Source organism: Drosophila ficusphila, unplaced genomic scaffold, assembly GCF_018152265.1.
Source record: "Drosophila ficusphila isolate 14025-0441.05 unplaced genomic scaffold, ASM1815226v1 contig_286, whole genome shotgun sequence".
NCBI lineage: Eukaryota > Metazoa > Arthropoda > Insecta > Diptera > Drosophilidae > Drosophila > Drosophila ficusphila.
Window position 1 is genome coordinate 2309772 of NW_025064189.1, and position 18811 is coordinate 2328582.

The 18811-nt window shown below is 41.9% G+C and overlaps 4 protein-coding genes across 4 annotated transcripts; all 4 read right to left on the bottom strand.

Moving 5' to 3' along the window:
• Positions 1-7093: 7093 nt before the first annotated feature.
• LOC108089339 lies at positions 7094-9234 on the bottom strand. The gene is made up of 2 exons (XM_017187520.1): positions 9047-9234; positions 7094-8338 (listed from the first exon to the last, which is right to left on the bottom strand). The coding sequence occupies exons 1-2, from the start codon at positions 9201-9203 to the stop codon at positions 7173-7175; spliced, it is 1323 nt and encodes a 440-aa protein (XP_017043009.1). The 5' UTR covers positions 9204-9234; the 3' UTR covers positions 7094-7172.
• Positions 9235-9657: 423 nt separating this feature from the next.
• On the bottom strand, positions 9658-10312 carry LOC122319889 (tetra-peptide repeat homeobox protein 1-like). The gene is made up of 2 exons (XM_043207725.1): positions 9969-10312; positions 9658-9697 (listed from the first exon to the last, which is right to left on the bottom strand). Exons 1-2 carry the CDS (start codon positions 10310-10312, stop codon positions 9658-9660), a joined length of 384 nt encoding a protein of 127 aa, XP_043063660.1.
• A 915-nt stretch (positions 10313-11227) lies between these two features.
• LOC108089368 lies at positions 11228-12101 on the bottom strand. Its single transcript, XM_017187544.1, has 3 exons — positions 12017-12101; positions 11829-11957; positions 11228-11748 (listed from the first exon to the last, which is right to left on the bottom strand). The coding sequence occupies exons 1-3, from the start codon at positions 12078-12080 to the stop codon at positions 11228-11230; spliced, it is 714 nt and encodes a 237-aa protein (XP_017043033.1). The 5' UTR covers positions 12081-12101.
• A 934-nt stretch (positions 12102-13035) lies between these two features.
• Positions 13036-17036, bottom strand: LOC108089610. Its single transcript, XM_017187971.2, has one exon. It carries the CDS (start codon positions 17028-17030, stop codon positions 13116-13118), a length of 3915 nt encoding a protein of 1304 aa, XP_017043460.1. The 5' UTR covers positions 17031-17036; the 3' UTR covers positions 13036-13115.
• Positions 17037-18811: the final 1775 nt, after the last annotated feature.

Genomic DNA, 18811 nt, shown 5'->3' on the forward strand with positions numbered 1-18811 from the left:
TTTGACGAGTAAATATTATATTTATATTTAAGATTAAAATCTGAACTTTTGCCTTTTATTATTAGAGATAATTCATATTGCTTGGGCTGAGACTAATCTTCTCGAGTTCTTGCATTTGTTGCCTTGCCGTTCAAAACACTTTGCTGCTCGAATAACTTTTAAAGTATGTCGCAAATTTCGCATACTCAAGTGCCAAGGCAAGAACATGATATGAGTATCTCAAAAATAGTTGAGCAAGTTGTTCTCCCTTCTGGGGGGATGATGAAAAATGCACTTTGTAATTCTGGTAGCTCGTCAGTGTGGCACATGCAACTGCAACGTCGCCCATCCGTCGCCCGGTACTTATAAATGTCACATTAGAGTCTCGTTTTTGGAGAGAAGCAGGAAGGGCGGGGAAAGGGACTCCAGCTCGTTATATTTCCGCCCACGGCGGGAATGGGCGTGGTCCTGGCTAAAATTGTACTTACAGTAGCTGTAATGCGAATTTATATTCCTGTCACATACACATTATTCGTGCGATTCGTTGTTCGGTAAATGGCAACAGTAGCCCTTGAAAAGTGGTAAAGAAAGTGGATTATTCCGAAGCCCAGTCTGATCCTTTGAATTCTTTTTCTTTATTGTAATTAATCCGAAATTGGAATACATTATACAATAAATTCATATTGATTACTACGTGCATACAAATGAAGTGAAAATTACTTATAGCCCCTTTCAATATCATTTTCCTAAATCACGATTTTTTTCGATTTTAAAAATCAATGTATAGCCTTCAGCTGTGGTACTACTACTTGAATTTCCCTCTCGAATTCCGCTGAATAATTCAACTGTTGCTTTCACCCTCCTCAGTGAAAAATATCCATATCCCTGCCATCAGTTAAACCCTTTTTGTTTGTTGTCTCCTGACAGAGCATTTAACGAGAGCTGGCCATAAATCTTTTCTGGCCAGCAGTCGCCACCTATAGACTGCGCCAAATAGATTGAAATACATTTTCGCTCTTATGTTTCTGGGTTTTCAGGACTTTTTATTTCACTTGGACTTCATTGAGAATTAAAGTCTGCTCCCAAAGGGATTTGGCGGCATCAGAAGTCGTTGTCTGGCCGGCAATTTGTCAGTCGGGCGATAATCTGACGGGATGGAAGTGAAATGCGGAGTCGCAGACATTGTGCGAGATTTCGATGTCCTCCTTAAAGTGCTCTAATCACCTCCATTGCAGGGTGTTTGTTGGCCCCACAAAACGTGGCTTTAACTTCCTATATCCGTTCGTAGTGATTGCCACGCAAACGTATCGATTCGATTCTCCATTGTGAGCGCTTCAATTCAATTGATTTCCAGCGAAGAAAGCGATAAAATTGGAGGGCGAAAGCCTGCGATGCTCGAACATCGCATTTATATAGATTTATATATTGTTTGCCTATATGTGGCTTGGCCTATATATACTTTCCATTCCGCATTGTTGCGTGGAGATTTATCATTGATTGCACTTGTAAGGACGCCTCGAAGGCATCAAATTTACACTTGAAGTGTCTCGGGCCAACGCTTTTCCTATTTTGTCACTTCGGAAACCCCAAGTTCCCCCCTCTCTATATATCCCTCCACTTTGGATAGTTCATTGAACTGAAAGTGTGAATCGTTTGGGGTCGCCTTCTAAATTCCTTGTTGTGCCCACCGAATAATCAGATGAATTCCATTTTATTGGCGCACATTTTTAGATTAATCCGATTGCCACCAACAAACGAATCAATTACACACAGATTTAATCAATTTTCCGGTATTAACTGGATTATGCAATCACACTTCATTATTCATTAAATGTATTCTATTATTAATTTTTGTATTTAGGCAAAGTTTTATTTCCCAAGCACTTACTTTACATGTTGTTAATAGATAGATAATAAGGGCTTTTAAGGTTTTATGTTGTTTCAGAAACTGACACTGTACTTAAGTCGGATCCTGCTTACAAACTGACTTTGCCTTTTTCCCTGATTCAAATGCAAATTACGAAGTGCTCTGAAGCCTTAAAGTTCTCCACTTGCAGGAGCACCACAATGAAACTGAATGATAACAATTTGGTTTGCATGGCAAAGCCGTTTCCAACCGAAAACCCAACGGCGCTTGTTACCTCAACGTTGCTCCTTTGGAGGTCTTGCAGCCAGCAGCACGCTCGCTCTTGGTAATCTTTTTACCGCATTTTTGTGGCCCACATGGCTGGCTGCAGCTTGCAACCGCACACCGACATGCCAATTGTGGCCAAGACGGCGGGACTTTCGGGCGGGCCCCCAAAGATGATAAAAAGCGCAGCGCCGAATGCTCCTCAAACATGGCAGGAAAACTGAGTGTTAACCCATTTGGCTGGCTGGCAGTTGTTGTTCTGCGGCTTGTTACATATTTTAGCAGCCAGTGTTTTACGCTCTTTTTACGGCCTTTTCTTCTTTCTTCTCCGTCCCACTTGATTGCCCACAATCATTTCACTTGAACGTGGGCTCTTTACGTTTCTACAGAAGGCGAGGCGAAGTTTATAGTTCATACACGAGCATATTATTTATCTGAACAAAAGAACATGGCAAATATTTGCAATGCTGTAATTTAATTAAAAATATTCTTTGCATCCTTGGCATCCAAATGGTTGTTTTATAAGGTTTTGTTTACCGTAATATATATTATTGTTTATTTTTAATTGCTTTGCTTTGAACTTAAATATTAACTGGCTTTAAATGTAATATTCCGGATACTTAAACATGAAACTAGAACCTTTGTTTTATGGTGCTAGACTTATTCTTGTTTCCACACACATTTTTATTTTATGTAACACAACACTCTTAATCCGGATAGTTTAACCTTTAATCTTGTGTTTGTTTTAGTTTTATTGCTTTCCCCCCCTTAATTAGAACCATTTTAGCGAACTCATAAACTTTCATGTAACTTCACGCTGCTAAGGACAATAGAGAAACCCTTTGATCTCACCTGCCGACGACAGCAGGCTAAGGACGAAATTATCGTTGCTTTTTATGGTTAGGGTTATGAAATGTTTCGGGATGGAGGTATTCATAAATATTCGCACATATTCAAATTCAGGCTCACAGGCTGGCTGGGCTGGGCACCTTTCCTCTGTGTGGGCTGGCATCTAATGGTTTTATGCCTTTATGCCAGAAACCAATTTATTTGCCCATCCTCTTCCTGTTCCGGCTCCTCCATCCGATCCACCAGCGTCTTTTGGTCGAGAGTGCCGGCTTTAAAAGTCGGGCCATAAACAAGAGAATAATAGAATTTCAGGTGAAGGCAGCTCGAGCCTTTTGACCATAGTATTTCCAGTGATAGGATACTATTTTTATATTGCCAAGCCAATACTGTTCTTAACTAGGCTAAGAAGCGATAAGCTGAAAAATGATTATACAAAATGGAAGCAATTATTTTATTAGCTTGGTTGGAAATTAAACATTTGTTCAATTTCAAACTGATAGCTTTATTGGGTTAAATATTCTTCTACAATCGTTCTTAAATTTTCCTTTTTTTTGTTGTTGAAACAGAGAAAAGAACAATTGGGAAAATTGGATTGAATTAGAGACAGGCTAAAGCTACTGCTTCAATTTGCTGCAACCGTAAATGAAGTATCTCGTCCTTCAGTCCGAATGGAAATCAGATCCGAGGCCAACCATTCCGGGTGGGTGGGTGACGACCGACCAACAAGTTTCGGAACCGGCTTATGGAAGGGACAGAGCCCAGGACCCATTAATCAAACACCTCAATCAGTGCCTCTACCTGGCCGCACTTTGGCAGTACTCAAAATTCAATTTCGCAACCACGTCGGCTATGTGGATGCGGATGCGGCCAGGATTTTGTGGCCGGAGGAGGGGGGAACGTTGATGACCTCATTAGCTTCAAGTTGCGATGACTTGGTAGTGGCCTGACTTGGCCATTTTCCACTCACTTGCAGTTGCCGTTGCAGTCTCCGCTGCAAGCCACACACTTAGCCTACTTAACGACTTTGTTAGCCATAAATTCCGCTGGCCAACAATAAGGATATTGGATGTCAACGTCGTCTTGTCTTGCTGGGGGGACATTCCTCACTGTAATTTCCAGTAAAATGAAACGGAATTTCCTCGCCATCTCCATCTCCATCTACATTTCGTTGCCTCACTTTTCACCCTGCATTCCTGCATTTCTACATTCTCCAATTTTCATATTTCCCTCTTATTTCATTTGAATTGTGTGCACGTATTTTATTCTTCTCAGCTTGCTTCTTCGCCTTGCATGCGAGGCCAAAGCAAAGCTGGTCAAAATGAACAAAATTGTTGCTCAAATTGGGGATATAAAAATCCAATTCGAGTGTGAAGAGCAAGGAAATAACGTTAAAGGGAAATATATACAGATATGCGTACATCTTTTGTATCATAAATTCAATAAATCAGCTAAAATCATTGCCTTCTATTTATTTTTGCATTAATCTAACATAAACTTCGTCGCCCCCTCATCACATATCGATTAAAGAAACAGAACCCCAAATAAGGGCGGTCAAAGGAACCTCAATTTCCAATATAAATCAAAACGTTTACAGCTTCCTGTTGGTCCTGCAGGTCCTGTGTCCCCAATCCCATCTGCCCCTTCGCACATGTAAATAAACCCAAAAACAGGGGAACATTCTCATTGTTTGTTTATTTTTTATGCCATCGCATACGCAGCGAAGGATTTGCAGCAAGTTGGGGTCAGGTCGTAGCTCAATATATATGTATATATATATATGTATATTGTATATGTTGGGTTTGCATATAGTTTATCGTCAGGACGGAAGGAAGCAAGACCCACAGCGGGAAATAAATTCAGACGGTAGCAGGAAATTATTTATATTATATTTTTTATGGGTTTTGCTTTTTTTTTTTTTTTTATCATTTCATGTGATACATTTCTGTTGTTTTAATTTTTTGTTTGCTTGCCAAATATTTAATATGCATTTTAATCAAAATAAAAGAAGAGGCAGCCCAAGCTGGACTCCGACCAAGAGGTGGCAATATTAAAAATATACGCAGAGGCCGAGCGAAAACCCAAATATAAATTATAATTTCCGCTGGAGGCCACAGGACACAACATATCCTTCTGGCTACTATATACATATACCACCGGCAGTGACATAAAAAACAATCCCGACAACATCTGCGCGAAGTGCGTTCAATTATTCGACTTTTTTCCGTTGGTCGCTTGTATCCTTGCTGCTCCTTTTGGCCGCCAGCTCACAATCTCCATGGAGCAGATAAACTTTCATCAAGTCAGCGAAAGAAACAGGGCAAACAACAACAGCAAGGCAATTTGTTGAATTCTTTTTTTCAATTTAAAGGGAAATGTTATTGCCACTAAAGGAAAGCCGTCTGGACTTTGGACTTCGTACTGCACTTCATTCTGTATCCTAAAGCGGAATACAATTGTTACAGATGTTTTGAAGCTGAAAAAGCATTCCATTTCTGAGGAGTATGGGTAAAGTTTGAAGTTTTCCTTGGACGGGAATTTATTTGCATAGAAATCACTTTTTAATTGGTTATTTTTTTTAAGAATTGAGTGGTTATTTAATTTATATGTCTGTCCAAATAATTGTTTAAGCACGAAATATTATTAAGCCATCTTAGGAATCTGTATAAATATAATTGGTTGAGGCCTTTAAAGATATTTAAGCAAGACATATTAAATTTTCTTTATTTAACCTCTCCCTGTGCTCTTGAAACCCAAACCAAGTTTTGCCCAACATTGTGTGCCCCATTTAATGATTACTGTCCAACAGTATGAAAAGGATACTTGGGCAAATATTGCTTACCGCACAAGCCAGCATAAAAACATAATTTCGACTTGGCCCTTTCCAAATGCCAAGTCTGAGCTAAGCGAGCGGAAAACGGAAAATCGGAAAAACGGGAAAAGCGGAAGCGGAGTAAAGGAGCAAAGTGGAAAGTGCGCTTCAAATCAGCAAATGGAAATGTATCGAAAGCAAATAATGGAGAGGGGGGCAAAAAAATTCATGATAATGCCAAGGACACAGCTTCACGACGGGGAAATGCCATGAAAAGCCCAGCGGAAAATTTAAGAAAATTCTTCACGACAGCCTTTTCTTTGTCGTGTGTTTGTGCGTTATGTGTGCGTGTGTGCGTGGCCCAGAAGAAAAAGGATTAAATCAATGTTGTGGAACAAATTGTGTTTTGTGAACGGCATGAAGGTAATGCAGCCGAGCCGTATTTGATATCCTCGTTTCTTCCACCGATTTTGAGCCGCTGCCAACAAGGCAAACGCATAACGAGGGTATAGTATTTCCGAGTGGGCGTGGCCCCGCCCTCCCCCCTCCGACATGACCACACACGATGTCCCATTTGATTTTGATGGCGTGAAGCTCACACGAGCGTTAATAATCTGAGCACACATGAAACTGGCACAGATGGATGGCACGGGAATGGGCAGGGACAACTTCTTCTTGGAAATTAACTTGTTAGATTTGCAAAATCTTAGAGAGAATCTTTTTGGGTTTCTTTAAAGCACAATTTAAATGTTTTTTCAAGTGCTAAACTTTTAAAGACTTAACGCAGTGGTGTATTTCAATATTATTCAATGGCACTTACAAAGTGTTAATTAAGTGGAAAAGATGGTTTACCTCCAAAACTTAAATGCATTTTTGCCACTTGTGGCTGCACTTCGGTAATTAAACTAAACCTGCGGTAATTAAATTAAAATATTATATAACAAATGTATATATAACACATCTTGTTTGTCCCCTTCGGCGTAACTAAACAGATTGACGTTAAACTTCTGTTAGTTATTTAATTAATTATCTTTTAACCAACAGTTTTCCATTTAAATGGAACTATAAACAATTAACTCACCATTCTAAATATACAAATAATTTTAATATAAGCAGAACTAAAAGTAAAAGTTAATTTTTTGTTTTGCATAAATGTTTTCATTGCATTTTTAATACAAAAATTCATCAGTCAATCAACTTAGTTTTTATTGTGATCGAACTGTACTTTTTATGTTTTTTTTTTTTTAATAAAAATACATTTCTCTAGTGAGAATATAAGAACTACCCTATCAACGTAAAACCCTTTTCGCAATTAAACACCGCACTCCGTGACACACAATCCACTCAGTCTTTATTGCACTCGATTAGAAGTAAACCTATGCCGAACCACACCTCCGCCCGCATCTATGTGAGCAGCTGGTCCACCTGGAGAAGGGGGCGTGGCAGTTCTGCGACAGCCATGGCCAAATCGGCCACCGAACAGGCATATAGATAGCCCTTCTTCAGGTTACCCTTGGCGTTGCTTTTGTGCAGCCAGCCCAGCCACTCCACCTGCTCCTCGACGGGATCGCAGATGATGTAGGACTCGTGGATCTGGGCCATGGTGGCGTGTGGATTGTTCACGCCCAGCAAAGCGATTCCGCGGGTCGGATTCCCGTTGTCGATGAGAACGCGATAGAAGAGCTGGGGAACGGCGACCATTCCCCTGTTATTGGCATCGGTGGTCAGGTGAAGGGTTCGACTGCCGGCCAACTTCATTTCGCCAAATGTGCCCGTATACACGGTGGCCGAGATTCCCGACCTGGCCACATATCGTCGTGTCGAGTCCTCCAAAACGGCCCACTGCCCACCGTTGAAGCTCTGCCACTGCGGGGCAACATTCACGTAGTTGAAGCTACTCCTCTGCTGGCTGGCAAAGATCAGATCCGCCTTGGCCGCCAGGTGGCCGCGGGCCAGGAACAGACCGGCCTTGACATCGATGAGACCCGGCGCTGCCGTTAACAATTTCTCCTGGCTCTTGTGCGAATAAATCCTGGCCATGTCAAAGCCCGTAAAATGGCCGGCGGTGCTGAACTTCAGGCGCTTAACGTTCTTTTGGAAATGCACATTGGCGGGAGTCATTTGGTGGCGGGCGTAGTGGGTGCGCAGGTGATCGGGGTCGTGGCAGAGCTCCATGGTGGCCACAAATCTGCCATCTCCAATGTCGTAGCCCACGCGATACTGGAACGAGGTGGCGTCCTTCCCGCAGCGCCTGTCCAATTGCTCCACGGTGTAGGGAATGGAGTGGCTGCAGACAAAGTCGCGGAATTTGATTTTCGCCCCCGACCACTCAAAGATGGTGTCCTGCACACACTTCACGCGAATGGAGCGCAGTTCGGCATCCAAGGACTCCCCGTTCGCGGGGGCGAATGGCTGGCTGCAGTGCAACTCGATGATGGCACCGCGGGGAACCTCCAGCTGTCCATCATCGTTGGGCAGCCAGTAGAGATCCGTGCCGGGGCGGAGGTAGAGGGGCTGCACCTTGTCCGCGGGCGGGAGGTCCTTTTGCATGTCCACTCTGCAGGGGGCACCTGAAATCGGGAGAGAGTGTTTAGGAGTTTAGGTGTGGCTGCACTTCACTCGCACACTTGTTAGCTTCATTATCTAACTACACTTGCTAACTGAATGCTTCCGAAAGTTAAAAAGTTGCTGGCACACTTTATAACTTTCTTGTTTAAACAAGAAAGGAAGCTAGCTTCGGCGAACCGAAGTTTATATACCCTGGCAATCATCACAAATGTCGAGCAAAATGTATTAAGCTATATGATATCGTCGTCCGAACTTTATGAATATTAATTAAATTATCAAAGAAAGAAATCACTTCTAGAGATATGCTACTTCAAAATCTGATTGAAATTAGAAAATTTATGGACTTCGAACTGGTGAAATTTGGTCAATTTTCAGCAAACCCATATTTTGGAAATTGAAAAAATCGGCCAAAAAATCAAAAATGACCTAATTATGCAGTTTGTTATAGAATAGAATATGTATAAAAATATTATCAAAAAAAGCAATGCCTTTAAAACCAATGTGTAACTTAAGTTTCAAGCTTTGGAATATTTGAACAGGTGTTTATTGTTATGAACTCTTTCGTGGAATTTTAATTCCAACACAAAAATACTCAGCAGTCTTTTATGCAATTTGTAAAATGTAAAACCTTAAATTAGTGAAAGCAAAATTGGTTCTCTTAAAGAAGAGCTCTTTGAATACAAATCTTATTGGCTTGCGCATCCACTTACCTCGCTCGATCGCGGTTCCATCGATTTGCAGTCCGTCGAGATCTTTGATGATCTGACCCACATCTGGAATGGTGATCGGCTCACGTGCCCGAATCTCTCTCAGAATAACGATCGCCAAAACCAGACCGACGAACTGAAGTCGCACCATTAGCTTCATTGTTCTCGATACTCGACCGCAGAGTTTGCTATCTAACCGCCGACTGAATAATTTGTTTGGTGAACAGGTGTTTTATATTCTCATTCGGAACTCTCGACATCCACATTTCTCTTTTTCTCTTGGCAGCGTCAAGCTGTCTGCCTTCTCTTTCCATTTAGCAAACAGTTTGTTGATTTTTGTTGTGACCTCTCAGCGAGAATGAAGCGATGATAATATTATTGACATTTTGTTGCTGTTGTATAATTATGGATTTATTTACTTTTGTTCTGTAAAAGTTCTTCCGAATTTCTTTGTATAACTATTTAGGTCAAGGTTGCACAAAGTTCTTTGTCTGTAGTGGAACTTTCTTTGCGAGGTGTTAATAAAAAGCACCCAGTCCTTCTTTTTAAACTGATCATACAAACAGCTTCAATATACAGTACGATCACATCATTAATTCATTTTGACATTTACTTTATTCCATTATATCTGGCTTGATCTTTTGTTGCATTGACCTTTATATATAAACAATGTCGTTTAAAATTGTGATTCACAAATAACTTTTAACTAATAACAACAAACAAATAACCAAAACTTCACGTTTCATTAGGGTAATTACATTAAAAGATTTAAATAAATAGTTTTAGTGTCAATTTAATTTTGGGGCGTACAAATTTCTAACCATATGAATTGTAATCGTTGTAATTGTTATTATTGCCATTATTATTATTTCCATTATTATTATTGTTGTTGTTATAGTCATAGTTTGGTCGCGCAGTTGTATACGTGTTGTAGGGATTATAGTTGCTATATGTCGGATAGGCGCCATTTGCTCCGTAATATGGATTGGAATTAACTCCCGTTCCCGTTGCAGCTCCGATTCCCATTGGAAGGATTACTAGGGGTTCCACAATAATGCTAGTTCCACCCACCCCACCTCCTCCTATCGGAATTCCCGGACCACCTTGGGGAATCATTGGCATCATGGGATTGGGACCTGGAATCGGTCTTCCCATCGGCATTGGCTGTCCCATATACGGTGGGTAATAGCCTCGTCCTGGAGCGGGAATATTCATCGGAATAGGACCGGAAACCGGCATTGATCCTGGTATCGGCATTGGTACAGGCATTGGTCCTATGGGAATCTGTCTAACCGATCGTTTATTTAATGGTTGTTTAATGGCTGTTTCACGTCCTTTTTCGCGGTCCGAATTTATTTCTTCCAAAGAAGCTAGCAAGATGACAAAATAAATTCAAAGAAAATATATTTTGGTGCAAAAGAGAAGTAATTGAAAAGTTGGCAAACTAAGTTTAAAGCTTCCGATATTGTCTTTTAACAAACTTGAACTCTTTATGTAGAAAAGGCTTTTGCCTTAAGATGATCCGTCCGAAAATGGTAAATTAATATTATAATAATATGACCTGTAGTTGGGCAAATAAGGGCTGTAAAATGAGTTAGGTGGGTTATCAGTAGAACCCCCAAAAATGATGGATAGGACATCCCTACTGAGAAAAAAAGTTTGGAATTAGGTGGGTTTCCTTGTCCTGGCATATTGGCATATTGATACTGATACGGATATTGTGGATTGGGTCGAGGTTGAGGTTGAGGTTGTGGTTGAATCACATATTGCGGAACAGCTTGACGCGGCTGCTGAATTGGATACGGACGAGGTGGTAGATAAACAGGTGGCATTGGACCAGGAACTCTCACAGGCTGAACTGACATTTGTGGCGATCGCCGAAAGCGGAACCCATCTGGTGGATACAAAAAAAAAACGAACAATTTATCATGAATAAAAGTATACAGCAGTTTTATTATTTTATAACTAACTTTTAAGCACAAACAGATTCCTTTTGTAATGTAAAAAGTAGGTCTACAAAATTAATTTTAAACATGAAACTATCAATCTGTATGCTAGCTTAAGTATTTTAAATATTTTCTAACGAGGACACTCTGTAATAAAGAGTATATCAATCTTCTAACTCCTTTATTAAAGCTTGATAATTTATTTTATATAATATTTTATTTATAATATATTTAATTTTCAGCCAGCCAATGTGAGGTATATTAAATAGTTATTAGTCGCAGAGGGGTTGGCTGATCTAGCGAGGGGGTATCCATATTGTCCATAGGGACTTGATCGCACTCTTGGAAAGCAATTATAGTAGCAAGGCGGAGTGGGGGGAACTAATTTTGGCACGTTGGCCGATCGTGGCTGTGGATAGGATGGTAATCCCGCTCTAGAACTCGGAGCATATCCTGGATAGTTGCATGCATACGGATAGAGCGGACTGACAGTGCAGGGTGAACTTTGACCCCTATTAAGCCAAGGATTCAGCTGTTGTGGTTGTTGAGAACCATCCTGAACAATAACCAAAACATTAGCTTGAGTTTGTCCTTCGTGTGTGGCAAATTTAGCTGGATCGCTGAAGTCTGTTAGCAGCTCAAAGTCATTATCCCTATAAGTCCGATTGCGGTTTGTGAAGGTGCTGGGAATGATGATACTACTGCGGGTGTTGGCGATGGTCAGTGTGGTGTCGATGGAGAAATCGCTGGCCAGCTGATCTGAAATGGATCAGTTAAGAGAGCCAGATTTCAGTGGTGATGATCGGTGAAATTGGTTTCAATTATTATTGGTAACGAACCTGCTTTGCATTCCGGATAAGTTCCACATTTCTCTCCTTCTCGTTGATCGGGATCGTTGCAGGAAAGTCTGGACATAATGCACTTTTTACCCGACACACAGGCTATATCATCACAAGTCAGACCGAATTCTTCAAGGTTTGTTTGGAATTATTTAGAATTTCTCTTTTATCCTGATTCATAAACTTACTTCTGTATGCTTGCGCAAAAACTGTTGTGGCTAATAGCAGATAAAATCCAAAAATTGTATTCATTTTGATCCGATTTCGTTTAAAATTGTGAAGTAACTAAACTCTGTATGCAAAAAGCCCTCAAATTTATACCAAAATTCACGCTTGAAAAACTTTTATAATTGTTATTTGCTAAAATAAATTACCAAAATATAAACATTAGTATGCCAACTCTTTCTGACTTCAATAAAATATCATAAAATAATATCAATTAAAAGTTATGGGTAATTTGTCATAAGTATTTAAGACTCATCGTATATTTCAACATTCAATCTTTATTTAATTAGTTTTTTGGCTTTATAAAACATGTACAAGTTCTTTTAACTAAACAAAGTTCAAGGAATAAATAGACATGGAATAATAAAGCAAAGTACGTAACTGCTATCCTTGATATAACTGATTAATTGATAAAAATCAACTGATTAACACGTATTTGAAATCAAAACAGTTGTAGGCCCTTGAATGATTATTCAGCAAATATAAATCTTGACTTGCGTGTGTAGCTCTATCTTTCATTTGTTTGGCCGCTAAGAAATCCATTATAATCATTAACCAGGCGTATTCCTCATACGCTTTGGGACATTTGCGGTGCGATAAGATAAACAATAGAAACCGCACAAGTAAGACAAGGTAATTCCTTTGCGTCGATAAGTAATGCGAAAGTCACTGCCATGGGGACTTTGAATTGGGCCAAGGGATTGCCGCTCGGGGAAAGCCAGAGAAAATTCACCGGCAGTGGAAAACGTGCCGCACGTGAGCAAATATCACAATGGCTGGGTAAATAAATAGCTGTGTGCCGGCCATAAACGATAACGCCATGCGTTTGATAACCTGACTCTTATCAATATGTCCAACATGCAATAAAGTCCAAAAAGAACAAAAACGAAACGTGATTTCTCTGTTTTATGACCCATAACAACTAAATTTAAACGTGAGCTCTTGGCCTTTCCTGCCAGAACTGCCAAGAAAAAACAACTCCAAGATTTGGTAACATTTTTATTGGTTTTAAATTAAGAAATTCGGTATGTTTGGTTATTCGTTTATCTACGAAACTAAGTCTTAAATGCCCAGCACTCCCTTAACCTGTAAATCATCCAATGGCAGGTCTTTCACCACAGAAGTAAAGTCTTCCACAGTGCAAGCATAGGAATAGCCCTTCTTCAGGTCCTCCTTGGTCCAACTGACCCAAGTTAGTTGATTGCCAATATCCTCGCAGACAATATATTCCCGCTTAATTTGCTCTAAATCCACATGGGGATTATTTACGCCAATTAGAACGATACCTTTTTGGCTCTCGCGATCGACAACCACGCGGAAGTACAACTTCGGCACTGGAATCAAACCATTATTGTTTTCGTCGAAGTCCAGGTAAAGCTCCCTTTCGGTGCCATTCACATCGGGCAGGGTGGATACTCCCCAAGTGCCCGTATAGCAATCTGCGGTGATGTTTTCATCGGCCACGAACTTCCTTACACTATCCTCAACTCGTTCCCAGTTTCCACCATTGAAGGTCTGCCACTGGGGAGCCGCATTCACAAAGAAGAACGTCGCCTGTTGCTCAGCTCCGAAGACAAAGTCGGTTTTGGCCGAAAGGTGACCCCGAGCCAGGTAGACATTACCACTTATGTTGAAGTAGGGCGAGGCATCCATGCCCAGGATCTCCGAAACGGTGATATTCTGCCTGACTTGAGTATACAGGGTATTCACATCCTTGCCTCCGTAAAAGTCGCCAGGAATGAAGGTTGGCCGGGATACGGATCGCTGGTATTGGGCACTTCCCGGATGGAGGACATGATGCACATAGCGGGTGACCTCACTCGGTTCATCGTGGCACACATCGAAAGTCTGCAGGAAGTCATCGAAGGAAGTGGCAGAGAGCTGGAATCCAACTTCCAGGAGATCTGTTCCCCCGTTGCAAGGACGATTGGTCCTTCGAGCCGAATAAGTTGGCCAGGAGTTGCAGACAAAGTCCTGCAGCTGATAGATACTTCCCATGGCAAGGAAACTCTGTTGTTGCCAGCAAGTGGAATTCACGAAGCTATAACCAGCGAATAATCCGGTTAAGGGTTTGATGCAGTGGAACTCCAAGGATTCTCCGTGCTTCAACTGAACTATTCCTTCGTGGTTTGGCTCCAAATATCTCGCATGACCCAGTTCGTTTCTTATAACGTATAAGGGTGCCGGATCCTTAAGATCTCCATTAACTTGGAAGCTGCAAAGTTCGTTTTCCAGGGGCATAGAACTCACGCCAAGTATTCCCGTGGTCTCCAGTTGATCCGTGGGCAGGTCCTTCACCACCTGGATGAAGTCCTCCACAGAACAGGCATACGAGTAGCCCTTCTGCAGGTCCGTTTTATCCCAGTCCACCCAATCCAACTGAGCACCCACATCCTCACAGAAAACGTAGTCCTGCAGGATTTCCGCCAGAGTAATGTGAGGATTGTTCACCACTATAAGAACCACACCCTTGCGACTCTCCTGATCAATGACAATCTTATATAGTATCTTGGGCACTGGTAGTTGTTTCGTCTCGGCATTCAGATACAGATCGGTCTGCACTCCTTGGGAATTGGGAAGTGTCGAAACACCATAGCTGCCGGCATAGACACTCACGTTGAGTGCCTCGTCGGCCACGAACTGCCGCAAACTGGATTCCACTGCCAGCCAATTGCCAATATTGGTGCTTCTCCATTGCGGAACGGCATTCACATAAAAGTGGGTGGCTCTCTGAGCGGAACTGTGAATAAAATCAAGGCGAGTGGCCAGTTGACCTCGGGTCAAGTAGAGATCCTTGGTGCTGTCGAAATACTGACTGGCATCCAATCCCAGAGCTGAATTGAATGCCTCCAGCTGATGGGTTTGACCATACAGAACGTTGACATCTTCGCCAGTGTAGAAATCACCGCGTAGATAACCAGGTTGAGCAACTCCCCGCTGATAAGCCAAATTGGCAGGTGTTAGTTCATATCGAGCGTACCTTGAAATCTGCTCTTCTTGATTGTAGCAAAGTTCCACATGCGAAAGGAAACCGGCTGCCACATTGAATCCAATGTGCACCAAAGCCGTGCCACCTTCGCAGGACTCCCCGGATCTCTCTGCGACGTAAGTTGGCCAACTCTGGCAGACGAATCCTCGAATACTCAACTGTTGACCCTCGGCCTCGTACAACTGATCACCAACACAACGAGCTGTTACAGCGGTGTACCTGTTGAAGGGAGAAACCAGAGCTCCAGTGCAATGCAGATCGATGGAGGATCCTTCTTCCACGGTATAGGTTCCATTCTCGTCGGGAAGAAGCCAGCTGAGAGCTCCTTGAGGGGTTAAAAGTGGAGCAGGGTCCTTGAGATCTCCATTTATGCTGAACTTGCAGGGGTTTCCAATTGGAGAAGGCGATGTAACGGGGGGAATTGAAGTTGAAGACGAGGAAGATGATGAAGCGGGTTCAACTGTAGTGGAACTAGGTTCCTCAGTTGTTGAAGAAGTTGTTGAACTCGGTTCCACAGTTGTTGAAGAAGTTGTTGAACTCGGTTCCACAGTTGTTGTAACCGTAGAAGAGCTTTCTTCCGTTGTGGGTTGAGTTGTGGAAGAAGGTGGTTCAGTGGTGGTTGAAGCAGTAGATGAACTTGGTTCTTCGGTTGTTGAACTTGGCCCCTCAGTAGTTGTTGTACTAGGAGGTTCAGTAGTAGTTACGTCATCCAATCCCAGAACTCCATTTGTTTGCAGATCCTCCAGTGGCAAGTCCTTGACCACTTCAATGAAATCCTCCACAGTGCAAGCATAGGAATAACCGGCATGCAGATCTGTCTTGAGCCAAGTCACCCAACTAAGCTGGTTCCCAATGTCCCTGCACAGAACGAAATCCTTCAGAATTTGCTCCAGAGTCAAGTAAGGATTGTTAATGCCGACAAGCACGATGCCTTCACGAGTCGCCCGATCGATAACCACACGGAAATACAAAGCAGGCACGGGGATCAAGCCATTGTTGTTCTCATCGAAGTCCAGATACAGCTCCCTTTCGATCCCATCCACATCGGGCAGGGTGGAAACACCCCAAGTGCCAGTATAACAATCAGTGGTGAGATTGCGATCGGCCACGAACTTCCGGACACTCGTCTCCACTTTCTCCCAGTTGCCGCCATTGAAGGTTTGCCACTGCGGTGCCACATTGATGTACAGGAAAGTAGAGTGCTGAGCTGCTCCGAAAATCTGATCCGTTTTGGCGATCATGTGACCCCGAGACAGAATACGATCATCACTGTAGTTGAAATAGGGCGAGGCATCCAGTCCGAGGATCCCACTAATGGTGATGTTCTGCTGCACTTGGGTGTACTTATTGTTCACATCCTTGCCATTATAGAAATCAAGTTCTATAAAACTGGGTCTTGCTACTCCATGCTGATAATCGTAGCTCGAGGGATAGAGAACATGGTGAACGTAACGCGTTGCTTCCGCCTCGGCATCGTGACAAAGTTCGTAGGACTGCAGGAATCCACCATCTTCCACCTCGAATCCCACCTGGACGAGATCGGTGCCTCCGTTGCAATCTTTGCCAGTTCGAAGGGCCGCGAAAAGGGGCCAACTTGTGCAGGAGAAATCAGCAAACGAGTAGATGAGGTCATCAACCAGGAAGTACTTGTTCTGCAGACACGTGGCCGTCACCTGCGATCGATTCGCAAACGGGGCTGCAAATCCCACTCCCGGGCAGAACATATCCAAAAGTTCGCCATTAACCAAACGCACTGTGTCCGTGGGATCCGGCACCACAATTTCATAAGAGTTGTGTCGCGAAAAAACGGGAGCGGGATCGCTGAGGTCACCGTTCACTTTGAACTCACAGTCACCGCGCACTATGACACCTTCATCGCCTTCGGCGAAGGATTCTGGCAGGATTCTCGGCAGCCTACCGAATACTTTTCCCACATTGCCGGCGACCAGCAGCGCCAGGATTAAAATCGAGCAGCGATTGCTCCACATCGCGAGGAATTTGTGCATGCAATGCCAAATGTCGGACAGGCGTAGTGCCACCTTATATAGCCACACTTATCGCACAGATAACGTTATTTTAGGGCGACCCGATTGTAAATGCGGCCGTAAATATCTCCGTGTTATGAACCGAACACAAACGCAATCAATGCTAAGCTGTCGATAAGCGCAACCACTTCTGAAATCCACTTCAATTCACAGCCTGATCGCATCTGAACTAATCGCCTTTCGTTAATTCTCACACGTAATTAGGATTGTGGATCAAATCGATTTTAGCGAAGGAGTAGCTACAATTTTAATTAACGTCATTCGCAGACGACGACGACTTGGCGAACTTTACCATGTTATCACAGAAAGTTTTTCTAGTGAAAAAGTACTTTCTCAGCAATTAGAAATAGTAAACGATAAGGCACCATTCATAAAACTATAAAATTAAAAATATTACTCAGGCATAATAAGCCATAATCTATTAACCATAAACCTAATTGCAAACAGTTTTCAATTGCAAGTTGTATTTATACTACTATTATCTTATAATTGTTTATTTGAGTTGGCAGGCGTTAAAATTTTAAAACGTGATGCATTTTTTTGTTAATTAAAAGGAAAACATGTTGAATTTGGTGAAACTTTTTATAAAACCCATTACCAACAAACTAACTGACCCATTAGCGATTTTTAATTGATTGATGGATCCAACGCCAAACAAACATCTAATTAATTTACTTATTTAGTTAGAGCAGAATTTGATATCGAAAGCAAATGTTTGCCGAAAGAGTCAGAGGCCAACTAAATAAAATGCACTCAATCAACATCAACGACAGACCAAGACCGGCAACATTCATATTGACCAAATCAAATAAATGTTGGGTCGACTGATGGCCACTGCCGAGTGGTCGGATATGCTATATACATATAGACATGGCCACTGACTAATTTGCAGTACTGTTCGTGCGTGTGAATTTTGGCAATTGAATGATGCTTCCTCTCGTCGCAATTCCTTTTGGCCACAGGATGTCTGTGCTCTGGAAACGAACAAAAACCTGCATGTAAAACAAATCATTAGGTAATTGAATTTGGTTTAGGAAAAATACAATTTATTCGCATTCGCAGCTGACAGCTGCTACGCACAGAAGGCCTGCCAATAAAATGCAGTATATATACTACAAATGTCATATGAATTGAATAGAAATGTTGCCATCAAATTATGTATAAGAGAAATATTAGACAAAGTAAATAGAAAATAAAATAAAAGTCATGAAGAAGTTGAGCATTTAACACTCTTAAGTAAAGAATTAAAAAAAATAGTACTACATAACAAATTGAATACATTTTTTAAAGAAAAGCAAAAGGAATATTAAGGGTAAACAATAATTTAATGGAAATCTTCTTATTGTACAAATTTGTAGATTTCATCATTGTCACAAGCCTTTAAAGCTGCGCACAAAGCTATCGCGGTTATTTATCAGCCTCCATTCGGCATATGCACAATGACAATATCGTGTAATTGTCATAATTTCAAATATGCAAATTTGCAGGGACTTTTTTCTGGCATGGACATGCCAACAAGCGACTCGCATTAATCAATTACAATGTTGGGCTAGGTGCTAGTTTGGCGCATGAACGTGACAATTCGGGCATAAATCCTGATTTTCAATAATTTATGGCAACTAATGGAAAACACATGGCGTATGCGCAATGTTAGATGTGCTCACCTTGCAGCCGGCAAAATTGCAATTAAAGAGATGGCTGCTGCGCTGCGTTGGGTGGTGGCG